Genomic DNA, 23,636 nt, shown 5'->3' with positions numbered 1-23,636 from the left:
AAATATTGTGGACATTTTTGGGTGCTGGCAAGACTTCAAAGTGTGTTTAATTCAAATATCTTTGCAAATTCTTTGTAATTGCTTTGCAAAATGCTGTACATTATATGTTTATTATTCTTTTATAAATCCTCATCTGGCCTTTAAAAGCACGTGCATGCACATACGTTTACGTACATGCATGTGCACACGCGTGCATACACATACATGCATGCATGTGCACATACAATTACGCACACGCATGTGCACATGCACTTGCAGACGCATGTGCATGCATCACGCATCACTCAACATAGTTTTAAAAATTGGCCGTGAAAATATTAAATGTTGCAAGTATCTGCTTCATCTGCTCCTTGGCACCATCTAGTGGACAAAAAAATGTACTACACTCAAAGTGGGAAAAGGAATTATTGGAAGAAGGGATTTCTATTTAACTAATGAATGAATAAATATGTAAATCTTTGTGATATCAACATAAATGGTAACTATATTAACATAGAGTCTGTAAAAAATTACTAATGTTGCAGAATTTTAAAAGCAGAAACCAATTTCAAGTTGAAACTGGACTTTGTAGTCATTTAGCAAAGATTCAAGAACAGTTTAGATTCTGTTGGACACCATGGCGTGGAGACATGTTTCCTGAGGCTCCACAGAGCAGTAACATATTATTTTAAAGCACATTTATCCTTTTTTTTTTTTCTACACACCTCAAGTATGCTTTTGAGGCTTCAAATAATCGAGATGTCAACAGCCTAACCTTTTTTTCCGCGAGGGGTCCCTTTTTTAACTTTTGAAGAAGGCCGCTACAAATGCGCCGAGTTTTCCTCCTGCTTCCCGGTCGGTTAGCAGTGCTAGCCTCAACATCAACATCTGATTTGGATTCCATAAGCACTCTTCCACTGTTTGAGTTACACATAAGACATAACATACCTGTTTGACCACCACTGTTTGATTCCAAGAGTGTGTTCATTTATTTATTATTCATCACAGAAATGGGGGTTACATTTGTCTTGCGTTTGATTAAATAAAAGCAAAATCTGCTTTAAGTTGTCTGCAGTTTGTACTTATTGCTTTCCTTAAGTAGGGGGTCAGAAAAAATTGAAGATCGATTAAAAAATAAATAAAACCAGAGATTTTATTTTCAGGCCATATCGCCCAGCCTTACCACAAGGAAATCACAGCGCCTGAACTGGAGCTTTGTAAACCTCCACCCAGTCTTCTGCTCATTGAAAGGTTAAGCTGTGCTGCTGAAAGTCTGCTGCTGTTCGTTCCTTGTTGCAGACTTGTAACTGAGCAGCCTTTCACAGCTTCCCTCAGGAGCAGCTCCTGTCTCGTCTCAACAGTGACCATTGTTTCAACCGGGAGCCGTGGGATCAAAAGGTAAATCAGAGCGGAGAAATGTGAAGAGTCCAGTATCAATATTTTAGGAACGTTTTTAATAAAATTTTAAAAAAATTAATTAATAGTTATAACCAATGTTCCCTCTAATTTTTCACGAGTCTGAGCAAGCATACAAACTCCGTGAGCTGTCCCATGGACCAATGTGAGCAACATCAGACCTTCACACTAATGTCATGCTGACATAGCATTCGTCCAAGTTAAAGTTTGTTAAAAGAATCAAAATGATCGCATTTACATTTCTTTGTCTTTTATAACTTTATTTATTTAACATTTTTTTGTATTAAACAGACATACAGAGTGTATAATGAAATGTCAGAAAAAAGCAATGTGTAAAAAATAAACACTCGAATGTCAACCCGTCCCACCCACCCCCTTCAACAACCCCCAAGAGGCCAAGTCAAATACAGAAAATAAAAATAAATAAATAAATAAAAACACAAACCACTTAGGCATTTAAAAATTAGAAATATGTTAAAGGAAGAGAAAAAAAAGGGTATGCATTTACATTTCTGTAATAAAACCTTTATTTAAGTGCACAGATTGTCCCAGTTGGAAACCCCTGTCCCTTTTCAAAATGGGTATGAAGGTCCTCCTTCTGGAGTCAGGGCAGGGCTCCTGCTCTGGAAGAATAGAGACATATATCTTTTAGAGATAAAAATTTTGTTCACATTTAAACTTTCACATCTTGCGGAATGACATGTTCCATTGACTCTAATTTATAATTACTAGTAGTGATAATCCAAAGTGACACCCACAAATAATTTACAGAATTTATGCAGTTTTAATTAGCATATACTACTCATGGTTAAAGCATTTCACTATCAAAATTCATAATAAATTCATATTAAATGAGACTAGAATAAGCTAAAAAGAATAGAAAAAAAAAATTCACCTTAATTTTCCCGTCTGTCCTTCTCACGTCTCCAATGGTTGTACACCTTGTCCAGGTCGATGGCCTCGTCTGCTTGCAGCTTTGACTTTATGCGCATCAGCTGGTCCAAATGATCCACTTCAAGACGATTTCTGGATGCTGTTTTGATCCGATTCATTAAACTAAATCCTCTTTCACAATCTGCGCTGGATGCTTGAAATGTAGCACAAATATCCACAAGCTGTGAGATGTGTTTTAGCTCCTCACATTTTAGTGTTGCAGCCACCATGTCTGAAAATGTGCTGATTGACCCTTGTTTCAGTTTTTGCCTCATTATATTTTGCCTCAGCATATTCACTGTTAATGACCTCCACAGAATGTGGCTGGTGGAGAATGGCCTCATACTTCTTTGCCAGTGTGGCAATGTCTGCTGCTCCGTACTCAAAACTGATGTCTGAGCTCAATGCCTCAATGTCCAATGCAGACCACTCCTTTAACTCATCCTCTGGAAAACGAGCATCCAAGTGACCACAAAGCTTACAAATAAAACGAAGGATCTCACCAGTATTTCTGCCATCAGCTGATAAGGCATTCATTGCCTCTTTGACACGGTCACTCCACCTAACATCCTTTCCCTCTGTCAGGTATTGGGAGCGCAGCTTCTCAATTTTTGCTCTTGCAAAGCAGTGTCCCTCCAGCACAGTTAGGTTGCGTTTTTGAAAAGAAAGACACAGATGTGCCAGCTCCCCCAAAACATCTCCCAGAGCAGTGAGAGTAAATTTGAATTTTGGATCTGTCAGCTTTTTATAACAGTAATTTGCCACAGGATCTCCGTTTTCACTGGATTCTCTCTCGAAATATTCTTCCAGCACTGTGTAGTTCCTCAGAACAGCTTTTACAGCTTGGTCCCGTGACAACCACCGCACTTCGTTCAGAGGCCTGAATGACAGAGTATCCTCATCTAGAATCTTTGCTAGCTCATCAAATTTTCCCCTCTTTACAGTGGATCTAGAGAAAGTGGAATAAACCGTTCTAAGAAAAGTTTCCACGTCGCGCATCAAAGGCAGGTCTTTCCACGCATCGTCAATGCTCAAATCCTCTCTATGGGCCACACAGTGTTGCTCAGTTAGGTGTGGTATTTGCTGCTTTAATAAAGCTGCAACTCCGTTGCGCTTTCCCAACATTACTGAGGCACCATCGGAGGTCAGCATCACCATTCTCTGCATATCCAGCCCATGCTTGGTGTAAAACTGACGTATTGCTTGTACAATATCCTGAGCGGTGCATGATCTCAGCTGGATTAAGCCAGCAAACACAGTTGCATGGTTGACGCTGTTTTCCTCTCTGTATTTAATATACAGGACTAGCATTTTGTGTACTGTTATGTCTGTGCTCTCATCTACAATCAGGGTGTGCCAAGGAGCATTTTTTATTTTACACATCGTCTCATTCTGCACTGTTTGATTGATGGAATTCACAAACTCAAAGGCATAATTTTTGCTTCGCCAGCTTTCTGGTAGACTCACATACTTTGCCATGTTATCATGAATTTGTTGAACTGACAGCATGGAGGCGTTCATGTTGATGGCTAGCAGAATATTGTCAATGAGAATTTTAACTTGCTCGGGGTTGGATTTATTTATGAGTGACAGCTCGATCCTCTGCTCTCTGTTTTTGGAGCTCTCCCCCAACAACGTGCCGATCCCCATTCCCAGCTTACATCTTTTTACAATTTCCACTGCTTTCAAATGACTTTTGTGCTGAATGTGACGCTTGAGATAATCTAGCTTCCATGTCGTCCACACTTTTCCCTCCGAAAACTCGCTTGCTATTTTGGCTTCGCAGCACGTCTTGCAGAGCAAGCCTTTCTCGCTCGAAAACGAAAAAATGTCACCCAGTTTCACAGCCTTTCCTTCTATTTGTACATACTCCGACAGCCATTCTATCTTAAAAGAATCACATGTCTTTTTTACTTTGGCTCGGTGAGAGGACGTGCCGCTGATCGTTCGTTTTGCCATCGTTATAAAGGGTCGACGTAAACGGTACTCACTCACGTGTCTTCCCTCCAAAACACTGGTCGCGGCATGAAAGGAGGCTGTCAGTGATGTTGTTTACCTGCGTCATTACGTACGTGAACCGCATAATAGGGTGCAGTGATAAATAAGATGAAGGTCTGTCCGGAGTTGAGTCTTGACACGTTTAGTAAATTGTACGATGCCATGGTGGGGTCTGTGTTATTTTATTCTGCAGGAGTCTGGGGTTATGAAGACGCTCCTGAGTGTGATAAGGTTCAATACAGGGCAATGAGATATTTTCTGGGTGTACACAGGTTCACCACTAAAGCCGCCGTAGAGGGGGACATGGGGTGGGAACCTTGTGTGATCAAACAAAGAGCAGAAGTTCTCAGATTATGGAACCGGCTGGTGACTCTACCTGTAGAGAGAATTGCACGTAAAATATTTGATTGGGATAGAGCTCATATGTATCCCTGGTGTAATGATGTATTTAACATTCTGTCCTCTGTGAACTTACAATCATTATTTTTCAATTGTTTGAAATGTAAGATAGATAATGTTAAGGAAACTTTAGTTGGTTATTATGAAAAAGACTGGAAAATGAAACTGCTTCAAAAACCAAAATTACGAACTTATTTGCAAATTAAAGACACATTTTCTGCTGAATCATATGTTATATATAACTTAAAAAGAGGACAAAGATCCTTATGTGCTCAACTGAGAGCAGGAGTGCTCCCCCTACAGGTGGAAGTAGGGCGCTTTAAAGGCATTCCTGAGGAGGGAAGACACTGTGAGGTCTGTGAGCTGCAAGTGGTGGAAGATGAATTTCATTTTTTGTTTTATTGTCCTTTGTATGAGAAACAGAGACTTTGTATGTATGACGTTATAGAAAAGAAATGTCCTGATTTGTTTTGGTTATCTGAAGACAAAATTTTACGTTGGCTTTTTGAAAATGAAATCTTTTGTTTGGCAAATTTTGTGTCAAAAGCATGGATAATAAGAATGGACTCTATGTATTCTGTTAGACTCTGAGTAGGGGGGTTATTGGTTATGGGATTCTTTTTGGGATGGGGATGTATCTTTATGTATTGTGTATTTTGTTTTGTTTTTTAGTGTCATATAAGCCCGTGTGGGCTGGGCACATTAGTGCATGACACTTAAATAAATAAATCATCATCATCAATCATCATCAATAGGCTGGAGCAGTTAGTCACCAGTCACATTCACTGACTCACATTGAAAAATAGCTCCAAATAAATTTTTATGTATTTATTTTATTTTGAATTCAAGTTTTTTTTCTTACCTGTGCGCCGCCTAGATTTTCTGTGCTCGGAGAGTGTCAGCAGTGCGCTATTGCGCACGCGCGCAGCTTAGAGGGAGCAGTGGATGACCATTAAGGCACGTGCCGGTACCAGCGGATCATCATAAGACATGCCGTGAGGGCGGCCCCCGCCAGGCAGGTCATCACCAGCCCTCTGACAACTGTTGTAGCCGGACGGATGGGATTCTAGAGACAAAAAAAAGCAATCAGGCATCAATTTTAATAGCAGAAGAGGACTGACTACTGCTAGACACTTACGTTCGGCGGCTCCTCACGATAGGTCGTGTAAGTAAGTCTAAACAAAGTGGACAATGAAGTTATCAGTTAATACAAAATAGTCATTCCAAAATGATTCACCAGAACAGGGCAGAGGCTTGTGACACATCTGATGTTGTTCACGCCCTAATGAATCAGTGAAAATGAAGACACAACAAGGACAAACAATGTTTGGAGATATGTTTGTATAGATTATAGAAAACAATAAGTAAAGATATGGAAGCGATTGTAAGGTAAAGTCAAAACCAGAAATGCTTTTTCCTTTTCAAAATGAAGCTGCATTTTTGACTCAAAATTAAAATGATAAAGTAATCCGCCAAAATGCTTTTTCATTTCCTTCCTTAACACTGCTTATTCTGTCACTTAATTAAAATGATAATGAAAATAGTATTTGACATTTCATTTTCAAAATGTTCCATGCTAAATCTTCTTACTCTATTGGCTTTTCCCATCAGGGGTCGCCACAGTGAACATGGTAAACTTGGCAATGTTTTACGCCGGATGCCCTTCCTGACGCAACCTTCTCAAAGCAACCGGGCTTGGGACCGGCACAGAAGTAGAGAAGGGAACAGGGAGCAGCCCGGATTCGAACCCTGGTTTCACGGACGGAAGGCGCCGCAAACCAACACAAGCAAAAGCGGCTCCCGCAAAATGTTCTCTGCTAAATGTGTAGCATAATTCATTTAGAAATGTCTAATTTGACAATTAAAATGGATTATTAGAAATGCTTTTTAATTTTCAGGCAGTCTACTTACTGAACAGAGAGCTGGGACGCCACTTGTGGCTCCTCCAGGCGCCTGGAGTTTGATGTTTCTGGGGGGCAGCTGCCTGTGTTTGATTCTGAAAGACAAAAATCTAGATGTCATTTTTTCATACTCTGGCAAGGATGGTGGATGCAAAAGTATTATAACAATCCAGCCTAACCAACACTTGAGCGGGGAAGCAACAGCTGAGCTGCTCATGAAGAGGCTTCTTTGGAGAGCTAATTGTGCCCCATACACTGCACAATCCCGGTCAGTCTCAGGCCGGATTGATCAGAAAGAGAGACAATATCTCCTTTAGAGCAAAAAGCTTATTTAGTTTATTTATTAAGTTTCTCAAACAGCCAAAACAGGATGGATGTTAGTTCAACTTCCAGCCTTCTAAACTCAAGGTTTCACCCCAAAACTCATCACTTCCCATGAGCCTTAGGCGCTGGAGGCGGGGATAACCCCCTGGTCGCCACACTGCCCCCACCTAAGAGGGTTAAGTGTCCCTACAACCCTCACATAACTGCAGAACAGCCCCATCAGCGTGTTACCTTTCAGCCTCAGGCTTCAAACCGCTGTTATTTCCGGTCCGGTCCCGGTCAGGACGCAAACGGTAACTAATGAAGCGGGACACCGTTGCTCTGGAACAGGCTAGAAGCCGTTTATTTCTTTGCTTGGATCAAACTGTTAGTAAAGCACAATGTCTGCAAACACTTCCTCGTTCAAAACTCAGAGAGAGCACATAAGCTGGCAGAGCAGCCCCCCTTTTTCCTCTCCTGCGCATCCCCTCTCCTGCCTCATCCTGGAGCAACCAAGCACCCAAGGCAACGCCTCCTTCCATCACTGTGTTGCCTCCATGACAACCGCATTGATTCACAAAATAGAAACACAACAAAAAGGGGAGGGTTTCGCCATGCTAAACGTTTGCCGTTTGGACCAACACGCATCTTCTAAATGTGCTTTTATTACTGTTATGATTATTATTAAGGGCCTGCTCGCTCATAATTTTTTTAATCCGTGCGGTCAGTGCTCAGGTCCGCGGAAGGCGGAAATGCTGCTACGTTACGTAGTCCTCAGAACGTTTATGTTTGATAGTTTCAGCATTGTAAAGTATAAATGCAAAAATAGGATACGGGTCACTTTTAAAAGATAATGTAAGCGGGTCATTAAAAAAATCGGATATAGTCAGAAAATCGAATTTGGGCATCAAGACCTGCAGTGTAAATGCAGCCCTAGTCTCGCGGCTTTTCCTCCCGGCTCCTGCCACGCCCACTGTTCACCGTAATCAACAGAGCAATTTAGCATCAATAGAACATCAACAAAGCAACAGAACACGGGGATACTACAATATGTTACTTACCATGGGAACTAGCATAACCTGCTTTCTGGAATACCCCCCAGGCCAGATTCACGCACTTTTTTCTTATTATTTTTTTAAGGTACCCATTCAATCGTCCAATCAGAAACAGACCATCTTCCACAACAAGAAGTGTCTTACCCATGTCACCTGTGTCTCACCCAGCTACGACAGATTTGATCCGTTTAGAATTGTTAATGTAATTGCTAAGGACTTTTTTGATCGATGCAGTTGGACACAGTGACATGACGGACTATTAAATACTTTTCCATCCGTTTTCCTGACTGTTGTGGGGCAGCTGAAGATACGTGTCATCATGAGGTTGTCTTTCCTCCAGTTTATTTAATGTCCTTTCTAGATTCATTGTTAACTTTAATTTATTATAGGCTTTGCTTTCAACTGACCAGAACACTCATCCTTTACTGTAGTGGTCACTGCTTTGTACTTTTGAAGCAGCATCGCTGATGTGGTTTGTTCAGTGGATGCAGATTTTCCTGTAATGCGTCCTCTGGCTCACCATGACAACATGACCTGATATGAATACAGATGCCTTATAGAGACAACCATAAAACATCACTGCTCACCCAATACTCAGCAAACAAACAGCCAGCTTCATACGACCTTTGCTCAGGTTGACTTTTATTGGAGACCGGCCTAATTTGGGAGGAACAGTTTGCTCACCAGAGTTTCCAAAGTGAAAAAGTACATTTATTTTAATTAGGTTGTAACAAAACACGAGTGGGAAGAGACATGGGCAAGTTACAATACTATGGTCTGTTTAGATAAGAGCTATATTCTCTTTATTTCTACAGTTTCAAAAAAAATCTTATTTTGTTTGTCACTAAAACAAAATATGGAATTTGGAACATCAAGTTAAAGTAATAAGGAAAACTGCTGTTTGTTGAAAAAAGAAAAATTATAGACCAACTGTTAACTATGTAATTATTAGTACTAGATTTTAGATTAAAAAAAATTGAGAAATCACTTTGTAAATGTATTCTTTACTGGGAGAGTTCATTACCATTTAGTGTAAACTGGTAAATAAAGGATCTGAAGGATGGGATTGTGCAACAACTGTCACTGAGCAGCAGTTAATAACAAACCATCTTCCACAACAGGAAGTGTGTGTATCTTGCTTACCCATGTCACCTATGTTATCTTTTTGAGCTATGAGCGATCCAACAGGCTATGTGTCGACCCTCACCATGCTACGACAGTTTTTATCCATTTAGAATTGTTAATGTAAAAGCACAGCGGCGGTTGCTAATGTAGCTGGGGCAGACTTTTGCTGTGGGGTGCGTGCAGCGCCGGCTAAAGTCTTCTGCGTTGTGTTTTCAGATGAATAAGTCATCATTGCCATCCAGAATGAGGGATTTTACTGTGTTAATGCTAAAATAAATACAGCACATGTGTTTTTATTTCTGGTCTCACTCCAACACTCACCTGAGGGAAGGCAAAAAAAAAAAAAAACCCACAGACACACATGAGACCATGCTGCAAGTTAGCTTAAGTCTTGCTAACACTAACACACTTCTGAATGCTGCATTTACCCTTAACATTTTTCACATGATTGGCAAAAACAAAAAAGGCGTGAGAAGAGTTTTAAGTTATGAACATTGTTTTTCTATGTTTTAAAATTTAAACTCTCTTTTCAGTCAAACTAGTGCGAGTAACGTCTACGGCTTACCTACTCTTAGAAGTTCTCATGGGGGACTGAGGAGAATGCCGCGAAAGAACAGGAAGTAGCGAACCATCAAAATAAAAGTCTCCGCTTAAAACATTCGCATGCAAATAACAAATTAAAGATAAAAAAGCAATTTTGGTGAAATTAACACAACAAACATCACATGGCCTACACTAAGGACTTTTTGATCGATGCAGTTGGACACAGTGACATGACAGAATGTTAAATAAATACTTTTCCATCCGTTTTCCTGACTGTTGTGGTGAAGCTGAACTGTCCACTAAAAAAAGTGATTCTGGCCTCTAGTAAATGCTTCAAATATCTTTTTAGTTCACTTTAATTATTTTAATCACATTTTTCGGTTATACCTAATTAATTTAAGTAAGTCAAACATATTTTTTCTTTTTAAAAACAACGTTATTAAATTGTAAATATAACTTTAAAAATTATGTTCATCCAACCTGCAATGACGTCATCTAATTTGCGCATGCGCACACCATGCACCCGCCATTTTAAGATCAGAAGCGCGTGCCTTAGTATCACTGCAGACAGAAAAGGGAGCGGGTTGATCGAAGTTGCCTGGGTTTGGTAAGTAACGTTTTCAAACTTTTTTTTGTCTTTTTACTTGACTTTAATCTTTTACAATTGTTTGACCTTGGTCCACAAAGTTACTAGCCTTAACAATGCCTCGTAGTTTTGTTTTTAGCCAGCAAATTAGTCATTTTGCATCATGCTTGAGTATAGCTAAGCTTTAGCTAGCTTGTTTTTCAGACTAATCCGTAGAGCAGAGCTAGATGCCGCGTTTTTGGCACTATAGTGATACTTTATCACCGCAAATGTAAAGGCAGCTCTCTTATAGCAGTAGGGCAGTTGACCGGGGCACAATCTGACACCCCCCCCCCCCCCCCCCCCCCCCCCCTCTTCTCGCTGGTTTCTCTAAACGAATACGCCACGTGAAGTTGACAAACTGCGCGCTCGGGTGCTGCATAGCGACGATATAATCACGCTCTCTGTGTAGAAAAACGTGGGAGGAAAGCAAGCGGGGGTGTGGGTGAGTTTCACTAACTTACATCCGCAGACGACGTGAACAGGGGCCTGTTGCACAAAAGTAGGATAAGGGATTAAGCCAGGATATCTTGGTGATCCTGGCTCAATTGATCCCTAATCCGGTTGCACTAAAGCTGGATAGGGGGCAGGAGGATATGTTATGGTATAAGTTACCATGGAGATTTATTCTGTGGAGCTAGCCTGCTCCAGACCAGGCTAAATTCCAGGATCTATTTAATCTCATCCCTAATGTCAGTCAGCTGTCGCCACAAATGGAAACCAATAGTTATTTCACTGCTCACTATACATTGTTATCACATATAACTAGACCCCCTGTCATTATTTAAACGTTTGTGATCATTAATTTCAATCATTTTGGATAAATAATGAGTTTTAGATGATGTTGCTATCATTAGATAATTTACAGTTTCCCATAGACTATAAGGCTATATATAAAATGATAGAATATTAGGGCCACAGAGGGAAAAAAAAGACAAGTCATAATATTGTAACCAGTTGTTTTAAAGGAGGACAGTTGTTAAAATGACAGATGTGGGGCATTTCGTGAAATTGTCCTTCGGTATGGTTTCATAAACGAAGACATGCTGATGTGCCAGAATATGAAGTATCACATTTTCATAACTATCAAAACTGTAAAAAGAATATGTTGCTTTTCTGCAGAAAGAACCAGCCTCATAAATTTATGACTTTATCCTTTTTTCCTTAGTGGGCCCTAGTACTCTGTCATATAAAATAATACACATTCCATTAAAATATGAAAACACAATGTGTAACATTATGTTCCTTTATTGAATAAGGACAAAACAAAGCAGGTAAACTACACTCAAAAACGTTCACTTTGAATGAACATAAAAAACTTATGGAAATGATTTCCACATGATTAGACAACGTTACTTGAACAAAAATGAATCATATTGGTCCCACTCAATGTACTTAGGAGTCTTCTTGCAGGAAGTAAAGGTGTAACTTGTACTAAAGCTGAAAATGTGACCCCAGAAGGCTTTAAATCTTTGTGTAGAAGTGGCTGGAAGTTTTGTTAGACTGGACTGTGGCTTTTGAAGTATAAGTTAATGCTTCACTTTTGGCAAGTGTCTATTTTTTTAATAGTATTTTTGCATAGATATTTGAGTCTGTGATATAATAACTGGGTCAATGTTACACTAGGATGACTGGACAAAATATACTAGATTAAGTTTTATAGTGATACATTTATTTATTTTTCCTTTACAGACCACAAGCAATGTTCATCAGAAAAGGGAAGCAGTTCTCAGAGCACTTTGTTGGTACCTGGGGGAAGATGAGTCTAATTCATGAGTACAGGGGGGTATTCCAGGAAGCATGTTTAAACTAACCTGACTTTAAGCCTGAACTCTGGCTGAAATCCGCCTGAACTTGCTTACTCTGGGTATGTCGGTTCCAAAAGACCGGATATGAGTTGGCGTAATTACGCTCGACTTAGTATAACCCTGGGTTAATGCACGTGCACAGAAGGTACATAAAGACATTCTCAATAGATTGCCGATTTCCGGAGTCACCATGGAAACGCGCGGAGAACCAGAGAGAGCGCAATACTTTAGTGAGACGGAGTCTGAGATTTTAAAGACGGCGTAGGTAGATTATACGTCCATCAAAACAGTAACACGGCAGCATCCGCAAAAGAGAGTTTCTGCTTGTAGTAGAAGAACAAAGTATCTGCACAAGTTTCTGATCTTATTTCCATTTTCCTTGTGACGTGTATATATATATATATATATATATATATATAACTTATCCAATTTTGCTACCTTAAATGAAATACTTCTATTAGTAACAAATAATTGAGTTAAATTTAATCAACCTAATTTCTTACGTCTATAAAACTCAATAATTGTTTATACAACTCAAATTTATGTATTATCTAACTACATGTCATATTACTCCAATTCATTTAATATTTTTTCCATCTTAAATAATTATATTTCTTGATCTCTCATATGTCTAAGTATGAGCCGGCAGATATGTCCATTTTTATAATAATAAAAAGGACGGTAAAAAATGCACGCAGGGCTCGACATAGCCATTTGTCCGCTGGCCCGGTCCTGTTTTTCGAGCAGTGCGGACCACAAGACTTTACTTTTCACTTGTCCGCTCGGGCCACTAAAATATTTAACGGTTTATATATTCTTCACCTTTTTCAATAAAGTAAATTTTGCGAAAACGTGTAGATTTACCTCGTCTTCATAATTTAGTTTTTCTGCTAGTCCTGTGTTCAAACTTCAAGGGTTTCTATGGGAAACCTTTGATCACTTCTCCTTCTCTCCCGCCTGCGCGCGCTCGGCTTTCACTGCCGAGCACCACGCGGCACGCGCTCACTAACCCTAACCCTTTCAAACTTTATTGAATGTAACGATTCAATACAAAACAATGTTAAACAGCAACAACGAAGGCACAAGCCAGTGGGTTATTATTACATTTGATTATAAATCCGACACCGTCACTGAAGAGAGACTGAAGCATGTCAGAGATGTGGAAGACATGGCAGGAATAGATAGGAATATGTTGGATGGAGTAATGGGTATAATTAGTAGTATGGACAGCAAGATATTTAATGAATGCATTGAAGATGAAACTGTATCCACTAAGCTTTAAACAGAATGTCAAAGAATCAAAGGCAACTCCAAATACCGGAATCTCACACTCAAATGCAGTAGAATGTTAAACTACTTAATTTTGTTTTTCTTTACAACACTGTAAGCAGTAAGTATTTCTAGTTAGCTGAATGATCTCAGTTAGACCTGCACAATATGAGGAAAACTCGTGATATGCGATATCAGAGATTAAAATTGCGATAACGATATAATTTGCGGTATATAAACAAACAGCAAAATTACCAAATAACCATTCCCAGTTTAAAAATTATACTCCAAATGACCCACGTTGACATAGGTTACAAACATCTAACATAACAGGGCTCCATCTGATTGGTCAACAATGTGAAGGCGTCCATCCGATTGGTCAAATGCATTAAGGGATTTATTTGATTCGTTAAATGGTTCAAGCTGCCATTAGATTGTTTTAACACATTTAAGGTTTATGATTTATTGCGATATTTGCCGTTAAAAGCACCATGAAAACTTCTTAACTAGTGTTAACTACTACACTGCAGTGCTCTCTTCAAAACATCTAAAACAGACTAGAGCAGATTTAAGTTTGATATGGTCTATTTTCAGTCATTGAAAAGTGTAGAAATAAGTGATGTCACCAGAATGCACCAAATTGTACCATATTAAAAGTTTCCGGGGGGCCATGCCCCCAGACCCCCCTAAAGTTGCAAGCACCTGCGGAGCGGCGGGTCCCGCTATGCGCTGTGTCGGGCCAGTAACTTTCAGGCAGGGCCAGTAAGTTTCAAAAACTACTGGCCCTGTGGGCCAGTGCAAATTTCTGGGCTATGTCAACCCCTGGCACGTAGTGCATAAATTCATTAAAGAATCATCCGTCATTATCATTACAGAAATACTCGGTAGGGGTGCTATATAAACTCATCATCCTCTCCTTCACTCTTACTCATGGTGCAGAGACTTAAGCACAGTATGAGAAAATAAATCAGCAAAACACGGCAAAACACAGTAAAACAGCCAAACAACTAAACACATTTGGTCAAAAACCCACACTTAAACCCAAATCCGTCCAGACAGGCAAAGGGAATGATATCCCAGAATCCTTTGCGGTGCCGATCTAACGGCAGCCCCAAAGTTACACCTACTTAATTGAATTAATTTGAATGAAAGTAAAATAACTGTCTGAAAGCTACGTGTTATTTTTAAGCTGACTTAAAAAAACAAATGATTTATCTTAACTGAAGCAAATAACTAAGTTAGATCAAAGTAAAAAAGTTAAATTTTCCAACATCCATATGTGGTCTTATCACCCTCTCACGGTGAAAAAAGTATCATCTGAGCTTCTTCATCCACTAAATCATCTTCAAATGGACACGGCATGCTGCTTCCCCTCTCTGTAAACAAACTAACCTTCAACTAAACCTGCTCCCGACCAGGTTATGTTCAGAGCATGAGTTGCCATGGCAACTTGACGTACCCTGAAACATACCTCCATTTCTGGAACCGAAAACTGAGGTTATCAACTTCCTTAGCCTCAAACTTACCGTGGGAGCTAGCATAACCTGCTTCCTGGAATACCCCCCTGGGTAAGCCTATAATCAAGATCTTCAGATTGTTTTTACTTTTATTTATTTAATTTTTTATTTTTCTGCATCTGTAAGTCCATGGTGAAGAGAAACTTGCCCCCTTTCCAAAGTCTTCTGCCACTTTTCCACAGTGGGGAAAAGTGAACCTTTTCCTGTATGTTAGGGATATTATTGTTTACATTTGTAAAGCACACTGTGAGATATTTATTTGGAAAACAAAGATGTGTATCACCCCAAAACAATTGCTTCCCAAATCTGAAATTGCTAAAGACGCACTAAATACGCCAAATATGACATTTACTGAGTTTCATTTTTTCTTCTTTTGGGTTTTCCTCTTCAGGGGTCGCCACAACCAATCAGTTTCCTCCATCTAACCCTTTTTTTTTCTGCATCCTCTCCTCTAACAGCAGCTACCTTCATGTCTTTGATTTTCCTCTAGACCTCTGGCAGCTCTAGACTCAGCATCTTTCTACCTCTGGACATGCCCAAAACATCTGTCTGACTCTATCTGCAAAACCTCTGACAAGTACTGCCCCTCTGATGTGCTCATTCCTGATCCATCCAGGTCCCTCCCAAGGAGAACCTCAGCACCCTTCATCTCTGCTACATCCAGTTCTGCTGTCTCTAGACAAAACAAAACGCATACTTGCAGCTTAAGGAATATTTGAAAGATATGTTTATTTAACATTAGAAGTCGCATAGATAAAACATCTACATAACATTGCACACAGACACAGCCATATAATCTCTTGTTAGCAAATTTCCAAACAGTGAACATATATATAAGTCTAGAAGATGGATGCCAAAAGGGAAGTACAGAGATCAGTATCAACTGCAAAAGTAAAACAGTGTAGAATTTAAAAAAAATTTAACAATAAATTCAAATGCATGTTTAAATTTTTCAAATTCTGGGCCCTCAATGATGACTGACCCATACACAGGGTCTTGGTTGTCCTGTGTTTCATTGGGAAGGACCAAGACAATCTTGAAGCGATTAGTTCAGTCCTCTTTCACTGCTTCTCGGCTGACATCCTGAGAAGAAAAAAAACTGTAATTAGAAATAATTAAGAATAGATCTCAAGAAAAACAAATGGCCAAGAGAGTAAAAAATGTTAAAATTAAAAGTATACTTAATTTAGTTTCATTTAAACAATAGTCATATGACAATTTTTTTTTTATTTCATGTCACACAACATTGTTCACAGGGGCTGACCCTGAGACAAAGACATGTTTGGGGGCCGTACACGCCAAGAGTCAACACCCACAACCCTGGCCTGGGCACATAGTGGTGCAGAGCCCTCCAGTCACCAGGCTGGAGCTGTCAATGGGACAGCAACTGTGATGGTAAACCAGAACTATTCCTAGTGTGAAATGTCCCGATGGGAGGAAAAACACTGGAGCCAAAAAAAAAACAAAAAAAGAAACGGGGATCAAATCAGGGGAAAAAAAGGTATAACTGAAATAAAATTATGCTCCTAAAATAACAGTAATAATTCATCAACAGCTAAAGATAATTTAAAAAGGGTAAGAGAATAAAATGCATATAAAAATCAGTTAAAAACCTAATAGAAAAAAATATGCACCTATTTTCTCTTTTAAAAAAATCACGTGTAAAGAATATTTTACCTTCAATAAAATATCACAAGTAAAAACCATATTACAAGGTTAGTCAATCATTGAAATATGGTCATGATGATCATAAGATACCTCATACTCTTTGATCATCTTCACTTCTCCACATCCATCTCATGTTGTGGCACCTGAAACATACCAATTAAAAATTTAGAATAAAACCAAACGACCACCCAACCAAATCTTGTGACAAATTGAACCTAATCATTTGGTCTTACGTTGTCAGCTGGGGGTGGGGGTCCAGATTAGCAGTCAGAATGTGCCATGCTCTTGAAAAACAAAGGTTGTTTTTCAACTCCTTATTAACTCATGGATGTAGATTGATATTTATTTATTTTTTATTACATATATTACAAATGATTTGAAAAGTTTTTTGTAATATTACCTGTATGGCCAGGTGTCCTGTAGTTGTACAAAGTAGTTGCTTATGGGCATTCAAAGTCTGATGCTCCTTCGGTTCTGACTTCCTGTTAGACTCTAAAAGGAGAACAGAAATATGGCAAGCGGCAAAGACTCTCTTAACATGCATATGATTACTATGGCGCCATGGTCAAAAAACCGAAAGTTACTTGAGCGACGCTGACCCGCCCGCACAGTCCGCAGACGTCTGGGGTTTACCGTGTCAGCTCGGTGTTGCATTTGAAACGGGTCATTCAGTAAAAATGTTTTCATTTTGCAGGAAATACGAAGATGACGACGACAGCGATGAAGAGGAAGCTGCAAAGAGAAGACAGGTTTGACTTGAAGTGTTTGGATTCAGGAGTTAAAGAGAGTAAAGAGGTAAATAAATATTTCTCTGCGCCTCCTTCGCAGAGAGCGGCTTCTCCCAGCTACATCCAGGAGCAGCGGGAGCTGAAAGCCAGGTGAGCTGAAAGCTTCTACAGGCGTCCAGCGCTCCTGCTCACTCTTTATTGACAGAAGTCGACGCTGCTGACAAGGAGGATGAAGACGCAGGAGGAGAAGGTCGGATGGGAAGCCCCGTCTGTGAACGTCTCCCTGTGGCTGAAACAAAACCGAGCTGCGTTTGTTTCAGGATGAAGAGGAGGCAGACTTTGTGGAGTGGCTGACAGGTTAGGCGGAGCTGGAGGGGGGAGAGGAGGTGAAGGACATGGTGAGTTTGATCAGGATGAAGAAACGCGCGGAGGACTCTGACTATCCAGCTCATGTTTGTGCTTTTTCTGTGGAGACAGAAGTACTTAAGAGACTACTGGAACAACACGCAGCTGGAGGAGAAGGAGCGCTTCCTCCGAGACTATGTGCTTAACAAGGGCTACCTGAACGAAGAGGATGATGATGAAGAGCGGTGTGTTCCACAGAAGAGCTCCTCTGTTTCGTTTTAGTTGGAGAAATGTCAGAACTTTTGGATTTATTTCTTTTTTTTTAAATGATGTAATCTGGATGCCTTCAGGATCCCGACCTACGATGAGGTGGTTCAGGAGGACGTGGATGACTCTGAGGAGGAGGGCGAGTCTTTTCTGGAACGCCAGGAAGACTTTGAGAGAAGCTACAACTTCCGCTTCGAAGAGCCCGACTCGGAACGCGTGAAGACCTATCCCCGGAAAATTGCCACGGCCGTGCGCTCCAAGGACGACTCCAGGAAGCGCAAGAGAGAGGAAGTGAAAGAGAGGAAGCAAAAGGTTTGGAAGCGAGTCGATGGGAGTCTTCCAGAGTTGAAACCAAACCTCCTGGCTGATGGTGATGGTTGCAGGAGAAGGGGCAGAAGCGCAAGCAGCTGAAGAGGAACGAGATCATGGAGAAGCTGAAGCAGCTGCAGGAGCTGACGGGAAACGAGCAGCTGGCTTTCAGCCAGGAGGACCTGGAGGGAGACTTTGATCCGAAGCATCACGATCGGCTCATGCAGGTGAGCGGATGAGTCGATTGGAACCCCAATCCCTCTGTTAGCCTTTCAGTTACTGTAGAGTCTATTTGCAGAAATTCTTTGGCGATGAATACTACGGCGAGGAGGAAGAAGAGAAGCCGCAGTTTGAGGATGATGATGAAATGGAAGGTAAACCAATACAAGATCAGCATGCTGGAATTAGAGGTTCCTGCTGTGCTTGTGTGTGTCTTTCCATAGTTTTACTGCTGTTTTACAGTCAAATGTGTCTGATTTATTGTAGTTTGTGATTCAGATTAAAGAAAATCGATGTTTCTCACGTAAAACAAAACAAAAATCAATTCTAAATCGGATTCATGTTTTGTTTTTACCTCAGATCGCTGGAATTGGGACACTTGGACTGGAGAAGACCAAGAGGAGGACTATGCAGAGGAAGACTACAACGGGGAGGCGTCTGGACCTCACTGTGATGACGAAGACTTTATTGTGAGTCAGCGTTTCTCATCAATGCAGAGATGGGCTGGCAGTGGTGTTTCATGCACCCCAGCCAACACTCTGCATCCAAGAAGATTAAGAAGGAGAGGAAAATGAAGATGGAGGATCTGCCAGCTTTGTGTGGATCTTCCCCCTTCTTCAGGAGGGCTTTGATGGTCCTCACAGCCCTTTCTGCTTCCCCGTTGCTTTGAGGGTAGTGGGCACTCAAGGTCACATGTCACACTCCGTTGCGCTTTCCCAACATTACTGAGGCACCATCGGAGGTCAGCATCACCATTCTCTGCATATCCAGCCCATGCTTGGTGTAAAACTGACGTATTGCTTGTACAATATCCTGAGCGGTGCATGATCTCAGCTGGATTAAGCCAGCAAACACAGTTGCATGGTTGACGCTGTTTTCCTCTCTGTATTTAATATACAGGACTAGCATTTTGTGTACTGTTATGTCTGTGCTCTCATCTACAATCAGGGTGTGCCAAGGAGCATTTTTTATTTTACACATCGTCTCATTCTGCACTGTTTGATTGATGGAATTCACAAACTCAAAGGCATAATTTTTGCTTCGCCAGCTTTCTGGTAGACTCACATACTTTGCCATGTGATCATGAATTTGTTGAACTGACAGCATGGAGGCGTTCATGTTGATGGCTAGCAGAATATTGTCAATGAGAATTTTAACTTGCTCGGGGTTGGATTTATTTATGAGTGACAGCTCGATCCTCTGCTCTCTGTTTTTGGAGCTCTCCCCCAACAACGTGCCGATCCCCATTCCCAGCTTACATCTTTTTACAATTTCCACTGCTTTCAAATGACTTTTGTGCTGAATGTGACGCTTGAGATAATCTAGCTTCCATGTCGTCCACACTTTTCCCTCCGAAAACTCGCTTGCTATTTTGGCTTCGCAGCACGTCTTGCAGAGCAAGCCTTTCTCGCTCGAAAACGAAAAAATGTCACCCAGTTTCACAGCCTTTCCTTCTATTTGTACATACTCCGACAGCCATTCTATCTTAAAAGAATCACATGTCTTTTTTACTTTGGCTCGGTGAGAGGACGTGCCGCTGATCGTTCGTTTTGCCATCGTTATAAAGGGTCGACGTAAACGGTACTCACTCACGTGTCTTCCCTCCAAAACACTGGTCGCGGCATGAAAGGAGGCTGTCAGTGACGTTGTTTACCTGCGTCATTACGTACGTGAACCGCATAATAGGCTGGAGCAGTTAGTCACCAGTCACATTCACTGACTCACATTGAAAAATAGCTCCAAATAAATTTTTATGTATTTATTTTATTCCTAATTCAAGTTTTCATGTCCTGTAGCTTAGAGGGAGCAGTGGATAACCATTAAGGCACGTGCCGGTACCAGCGGATCATCATAAGACATGCCGTGAGGGCGGCCCCCGCCAGGCAGGTCATCACCAGCCCTCTGACAACTGTTGTAGCCGGACGGATGGGATTCTAGAGACAAAAAAAAGCAATCAGGCATCAATTTTAATAGCAGAAGAGGACTGACTACTGCTAGACACTTACGTTCGGCGGCTCCTCACGATAGGTCGTGTAAGTAAGTCTAAACAAAGTGGACAATGAAGTTATCAGTTAATACAAAATAGTCATTCCAAAATGATTCACCAGAACAGGGCAGAGGCTTGTGACACATCTGATGTTGTTCACGCCCTAATGAATCAGTGAAAATGAAGACACAAGGACAAACAATGTTTGGAGATATGTTTGTATAGATTATAGAAAACAATAAGTAAAGATATGGAAGCGATTGTAAGGTAAAGTAAAAACCAGAAATGCTTTTTCCTTTTCAAAATGAAGCTGCATTTTTGACTCAAAATTAAAATGATAAAGTAATCCGCCAAAATGCTTTTTCATTTCCTTCCTTAACACTGCTTATTCTGTCACTTAATTAAAATGATAATGAAAATAGTATTTGACATTTCATTTTCAAAATGTTCCATGCTAAATCTTCTTACTCTATTGGCTTTTCCCATCAGGGGTCGCCACAGTGAACATGGTAAACTTGGCAATGTTTTACGCCGGATGCCCTTCCTGACGCAACCTTCTCAAAGCAACCGGGCTTGGGACCGGCACAGAAGTAGAGAAGGGAACAGGGAGCAGCCCGGATTCGAACCCTGGTTTCACGGACGGAAGGCGCCGCAAACCAACACAAGCAAAAGCGGCTCCCGCAAAATGTTCTCTGCTAAATGTGTAGCATAATTCATTTAGAAATGTCTAATTTGACAATTAAAATGGATTATTAGAAATGCTTTTTAATTTTCAGGCAGTCTACTTACTGAACAGAGAGCTGGGACGCCACTTGTGGCTCCTCCAGGCGCCTGGAGTTTGATGGTTGTGGAGCCACTTGTGGCTCCTCCAGGCGCCTGGAGTTTGATGTTTCTGGGGGGCAGCTGCCTGTGTTTGATTCTGAAAGACAAAAATCTAGATGTCATTTTTTCATACTCTGGCAAGGATGGTGGATGCAAAAGTATTATAACAATCCAGCCTAACCAACACTTGAGCGGGGAAGCAACAGCTGAGCTGCTCATGAAGAGGCTTCTTTGGAGAGCTAATTGTGCCCCATACACTGCACAATCCCGGTCAGTCTCAGGCCGGATTGATCAGAAAGAGAGACAATATCTCCTTTAGAGCAAAAAGCTTATTTAGTTTATTTATTAAGTTTCTCAAACAGCCAAAACAGGATGGATGTTAGTTCAACTTCCAGCCTTCTAAACTCAAGGTTTCACCCCAAAACTCATCACTTCCCATGAGCCTTAGGCGCTGGAGGCGGGGATAACCCCCTGGTCGCTACACTGCCCCCACCTAAGAGGGTTAAGTGTCCCTACAACCCTCACATAACTGCAGAACAGCCCCATCAGCGTGTTACCTTTCAGCCTCAGGCTTCAAACCGCTGTTATTTCCGGTCCGGTCCCGGTCAGGACGCAAACGGTAACTAATGAAGCGGGACACCGTTGCTCTGGAACAGGCTAGAAGCCGTTTATTTCTTTGCTTGGATCAAACTGTTAGTAAAGCACAATGTCTGCAAACACTTCCTCGTTCAAAACTCAGAGAGAGCACATAAACTGGCAGAGCAGCCCCCCTTTTTCCTCTCCTGCGCATCCCCTCTCCTGCCTCATCCTGGAGCACCCAAGGCAACGCCTCCTTCCATCACTGTTGCCTCCATGACAACCGCATTGATTCACAAAATAGAAACACAACAAAAAGGGGAGGGTTTCGCCATGCTAAACGTTTGCCGTTTGGACCAACACGCATCTTCTAAATGTGCTTTTATTACTGTTATGATTATTATTAAGGGCCTGCTCGCTCATAATTTTTTTAATCCGTGCGGTCAGTGCTCAGGTCCGCGGAAGGCGGAAATGCTGCTACGTTACGTTGTCCTCAGAACGTCTATGTTTGATAGTTTCAGCATTGTAAAGTATAAATGCAAAAATCGGATACGGGTCACTTTTAAAAGATAATGTAAGCGGGTCATCAAAAAAATCGGATATTGTCAGAAAATCAGTCAGAAAATCGAATTTGGGCATCAAGACCTGCAGGGTAAATGCAGCCCTAGTCTCGCGGCTTTTCCTCCCGGCTCCTGCCACGCCCACTGTTCACCGTAATCAACAGAGCAATTTAGCATCTAATAGAACATCAACAAAGCAACAGAACCCGGTGATACTACAATATGTTACTTACCATGGGAGCTAGCATAACCTGCTTTCTGGAATACCCCCCAGGCATTATTTTTTAAGGTACCCATTCTATCGTCCAATCAGAAACAGACCATCATCTTCCACAACATAAATGTGTTCTGCTTACCCATGTCGATCCTGGTACCTGCGATCCCTGCTCACTCGACCCTGCTATGTCAGTTTTGATCAGTTAAGAATTTTTCATGTAAAAAAACAGCAACGGTTGCTAAGGACTTTCTGGAACCTGCCTGGTGTGTTCCTAGTTCTTCATGATGCTCTCTCTGAGACACATATCAGGTGTATTGATACGGAGACCTTGGTGGATTCTATTTATCCTCATTAAGTCATTTAGGTCAAACTTTGGATCATTCAGAGATCCTCACTTGAACACGAGGAGAGACTTTGCTGCACTGACAGTAAATGGGGCTGAATAATTTTGTCCAACATTTCAGGTTTTTAGTTGTTAAACAAGTTTGAAACATCCAATAAATTTTATTACACTTCAGTATTGTGTCCCACTTGATGTTGATTCTTCACAAAAAATGACAGCTTTATATCTTTGTGTTTGAAGCCTGAAATGTGGCAAAATGTTGAAAGGTTCGGGGGGGGGGGGGTAAATACTTTCACAGGCTCTGTACATGATGTCCTTTTTTTGTACCTGGTGTTGAGGTGAACAGGGGTTCCATATGATTTTCTATGATCTTTTCATTATGCATTACAGGGGTTCTATTATATTGTCTATGTTTTTGTTATTATGCATTTAATGGATTCTATATATGCATGTATATTGTACTGCAGAAATATGCTTGGTTCCTGCCCTCAGTAACAGATATGTGCCGAGGTCACCAGCATGGCCGGCCCTCCCTATACGCAAATTACGCAGCCGCGTAGGGCCCCCGTCACCACCAGGGCCCCGAAGTGGCGACAAAAATAAAAAAAGACCCAAATCTGGCAACCCATTTCATAGCTCTGAATGTTGTGCAAAAGAAAGTGGCCTGCACTTTAATGATCCACCTTGTCAACACACCTGAACCAATCTGGCAACCCAATTAATG

At 41.0% G+C, this 23,636-nt stretch overlaps 1 protein-coding gene, 1 long non-coding RNA gene and 1 pseudogene across 3 annotated transcripts in view; 1 reads left to right on the top strand and 2 right to left on the bottom strand.

Moving 5' to 3' along the window:
• The window catches only part of LOC144994227 (protein KRI1 homolog), a 42,018-nt pseudogene that overhangs the window by 13,583 nt on the left and 4,799 nt on the right, over nt 1-23,636 (top strand). Inside the window, exons 2-9 of the transcript XR_013657661.1 lie at nt 17,234-17,288; nt 17,368-17,517; nt 17,588-17,665; nt 17,745-17,857; nt 17,963-18,191; nt 18,263-18,415; nt 18,487-18,562; nt 18,768-18,877. The product of XR_013657661.1 is annotated as a protein KRI1 homolog (transcript). The remainder of the gene's footprint in view (nt 1-17,233; nt 17,289-17,367; nt 17,518-17,587; nt 17,666-17,744; nt 17,858-17,962; nt 18,192-18,262; nt 18,416-18,486; nt 18,563-18,767; nt 18,878-23,636) is intronic.
• On the bottom strand, nt 1,645-4,386 carry LOC144994222 (zinc finger protein 862-like). Its single transcript, XM_078951244.1, has 2 exons — nt 2,291-4,386; nt 1,645-2,018 (listed from the first exon to the last, which is right to left on the bottom strand). Exon 1 carries the CDS (start codon nt 4,285-4,287, stop codon nt 2,533-2,535), a length of 1,755 nt encoding a protein of 584 aa, XP_078807370.1. The 5' UTR covers nt 4,288-4,386; the 3' UTR covers nt 1,645-2,018; nt 2,291-2,532.
• LOC144994239 (uncharacterized) lies at nt 15,742-17,239 on the bottom strand. Its single transcript, XR_013657671.1, has 4 exons — nt 16,940-17,239; nt 16,773-16,823; nt 16,630-16,682; nt 15,742-15,954 (listed from the first exon to the last, which is right to left on the bottom strand). It is a non-coding gene; the product is annotated as an uncharacterized LOC144994239 (long non-coding RNA).

The sequence above is a fragment of the Oryzias latipes genome, chromosome 8 (assembly GCF_053564925.1).
Source record: "Oryzias latipes strain Hd-rR chromosome 8, Olatipes_Hd-rR_3.1".
Classification (NCBI taxonomy): domain Eukaryota; kingdom Metazoa; phylum Chordata; class Actinopteri; order Beloniformes; family Adrianichthyidae; genus Oryzias; species Oryzias latipes.
This window is presented reverse-complemented; position numbering and strand designations above follow the sequence as displayed.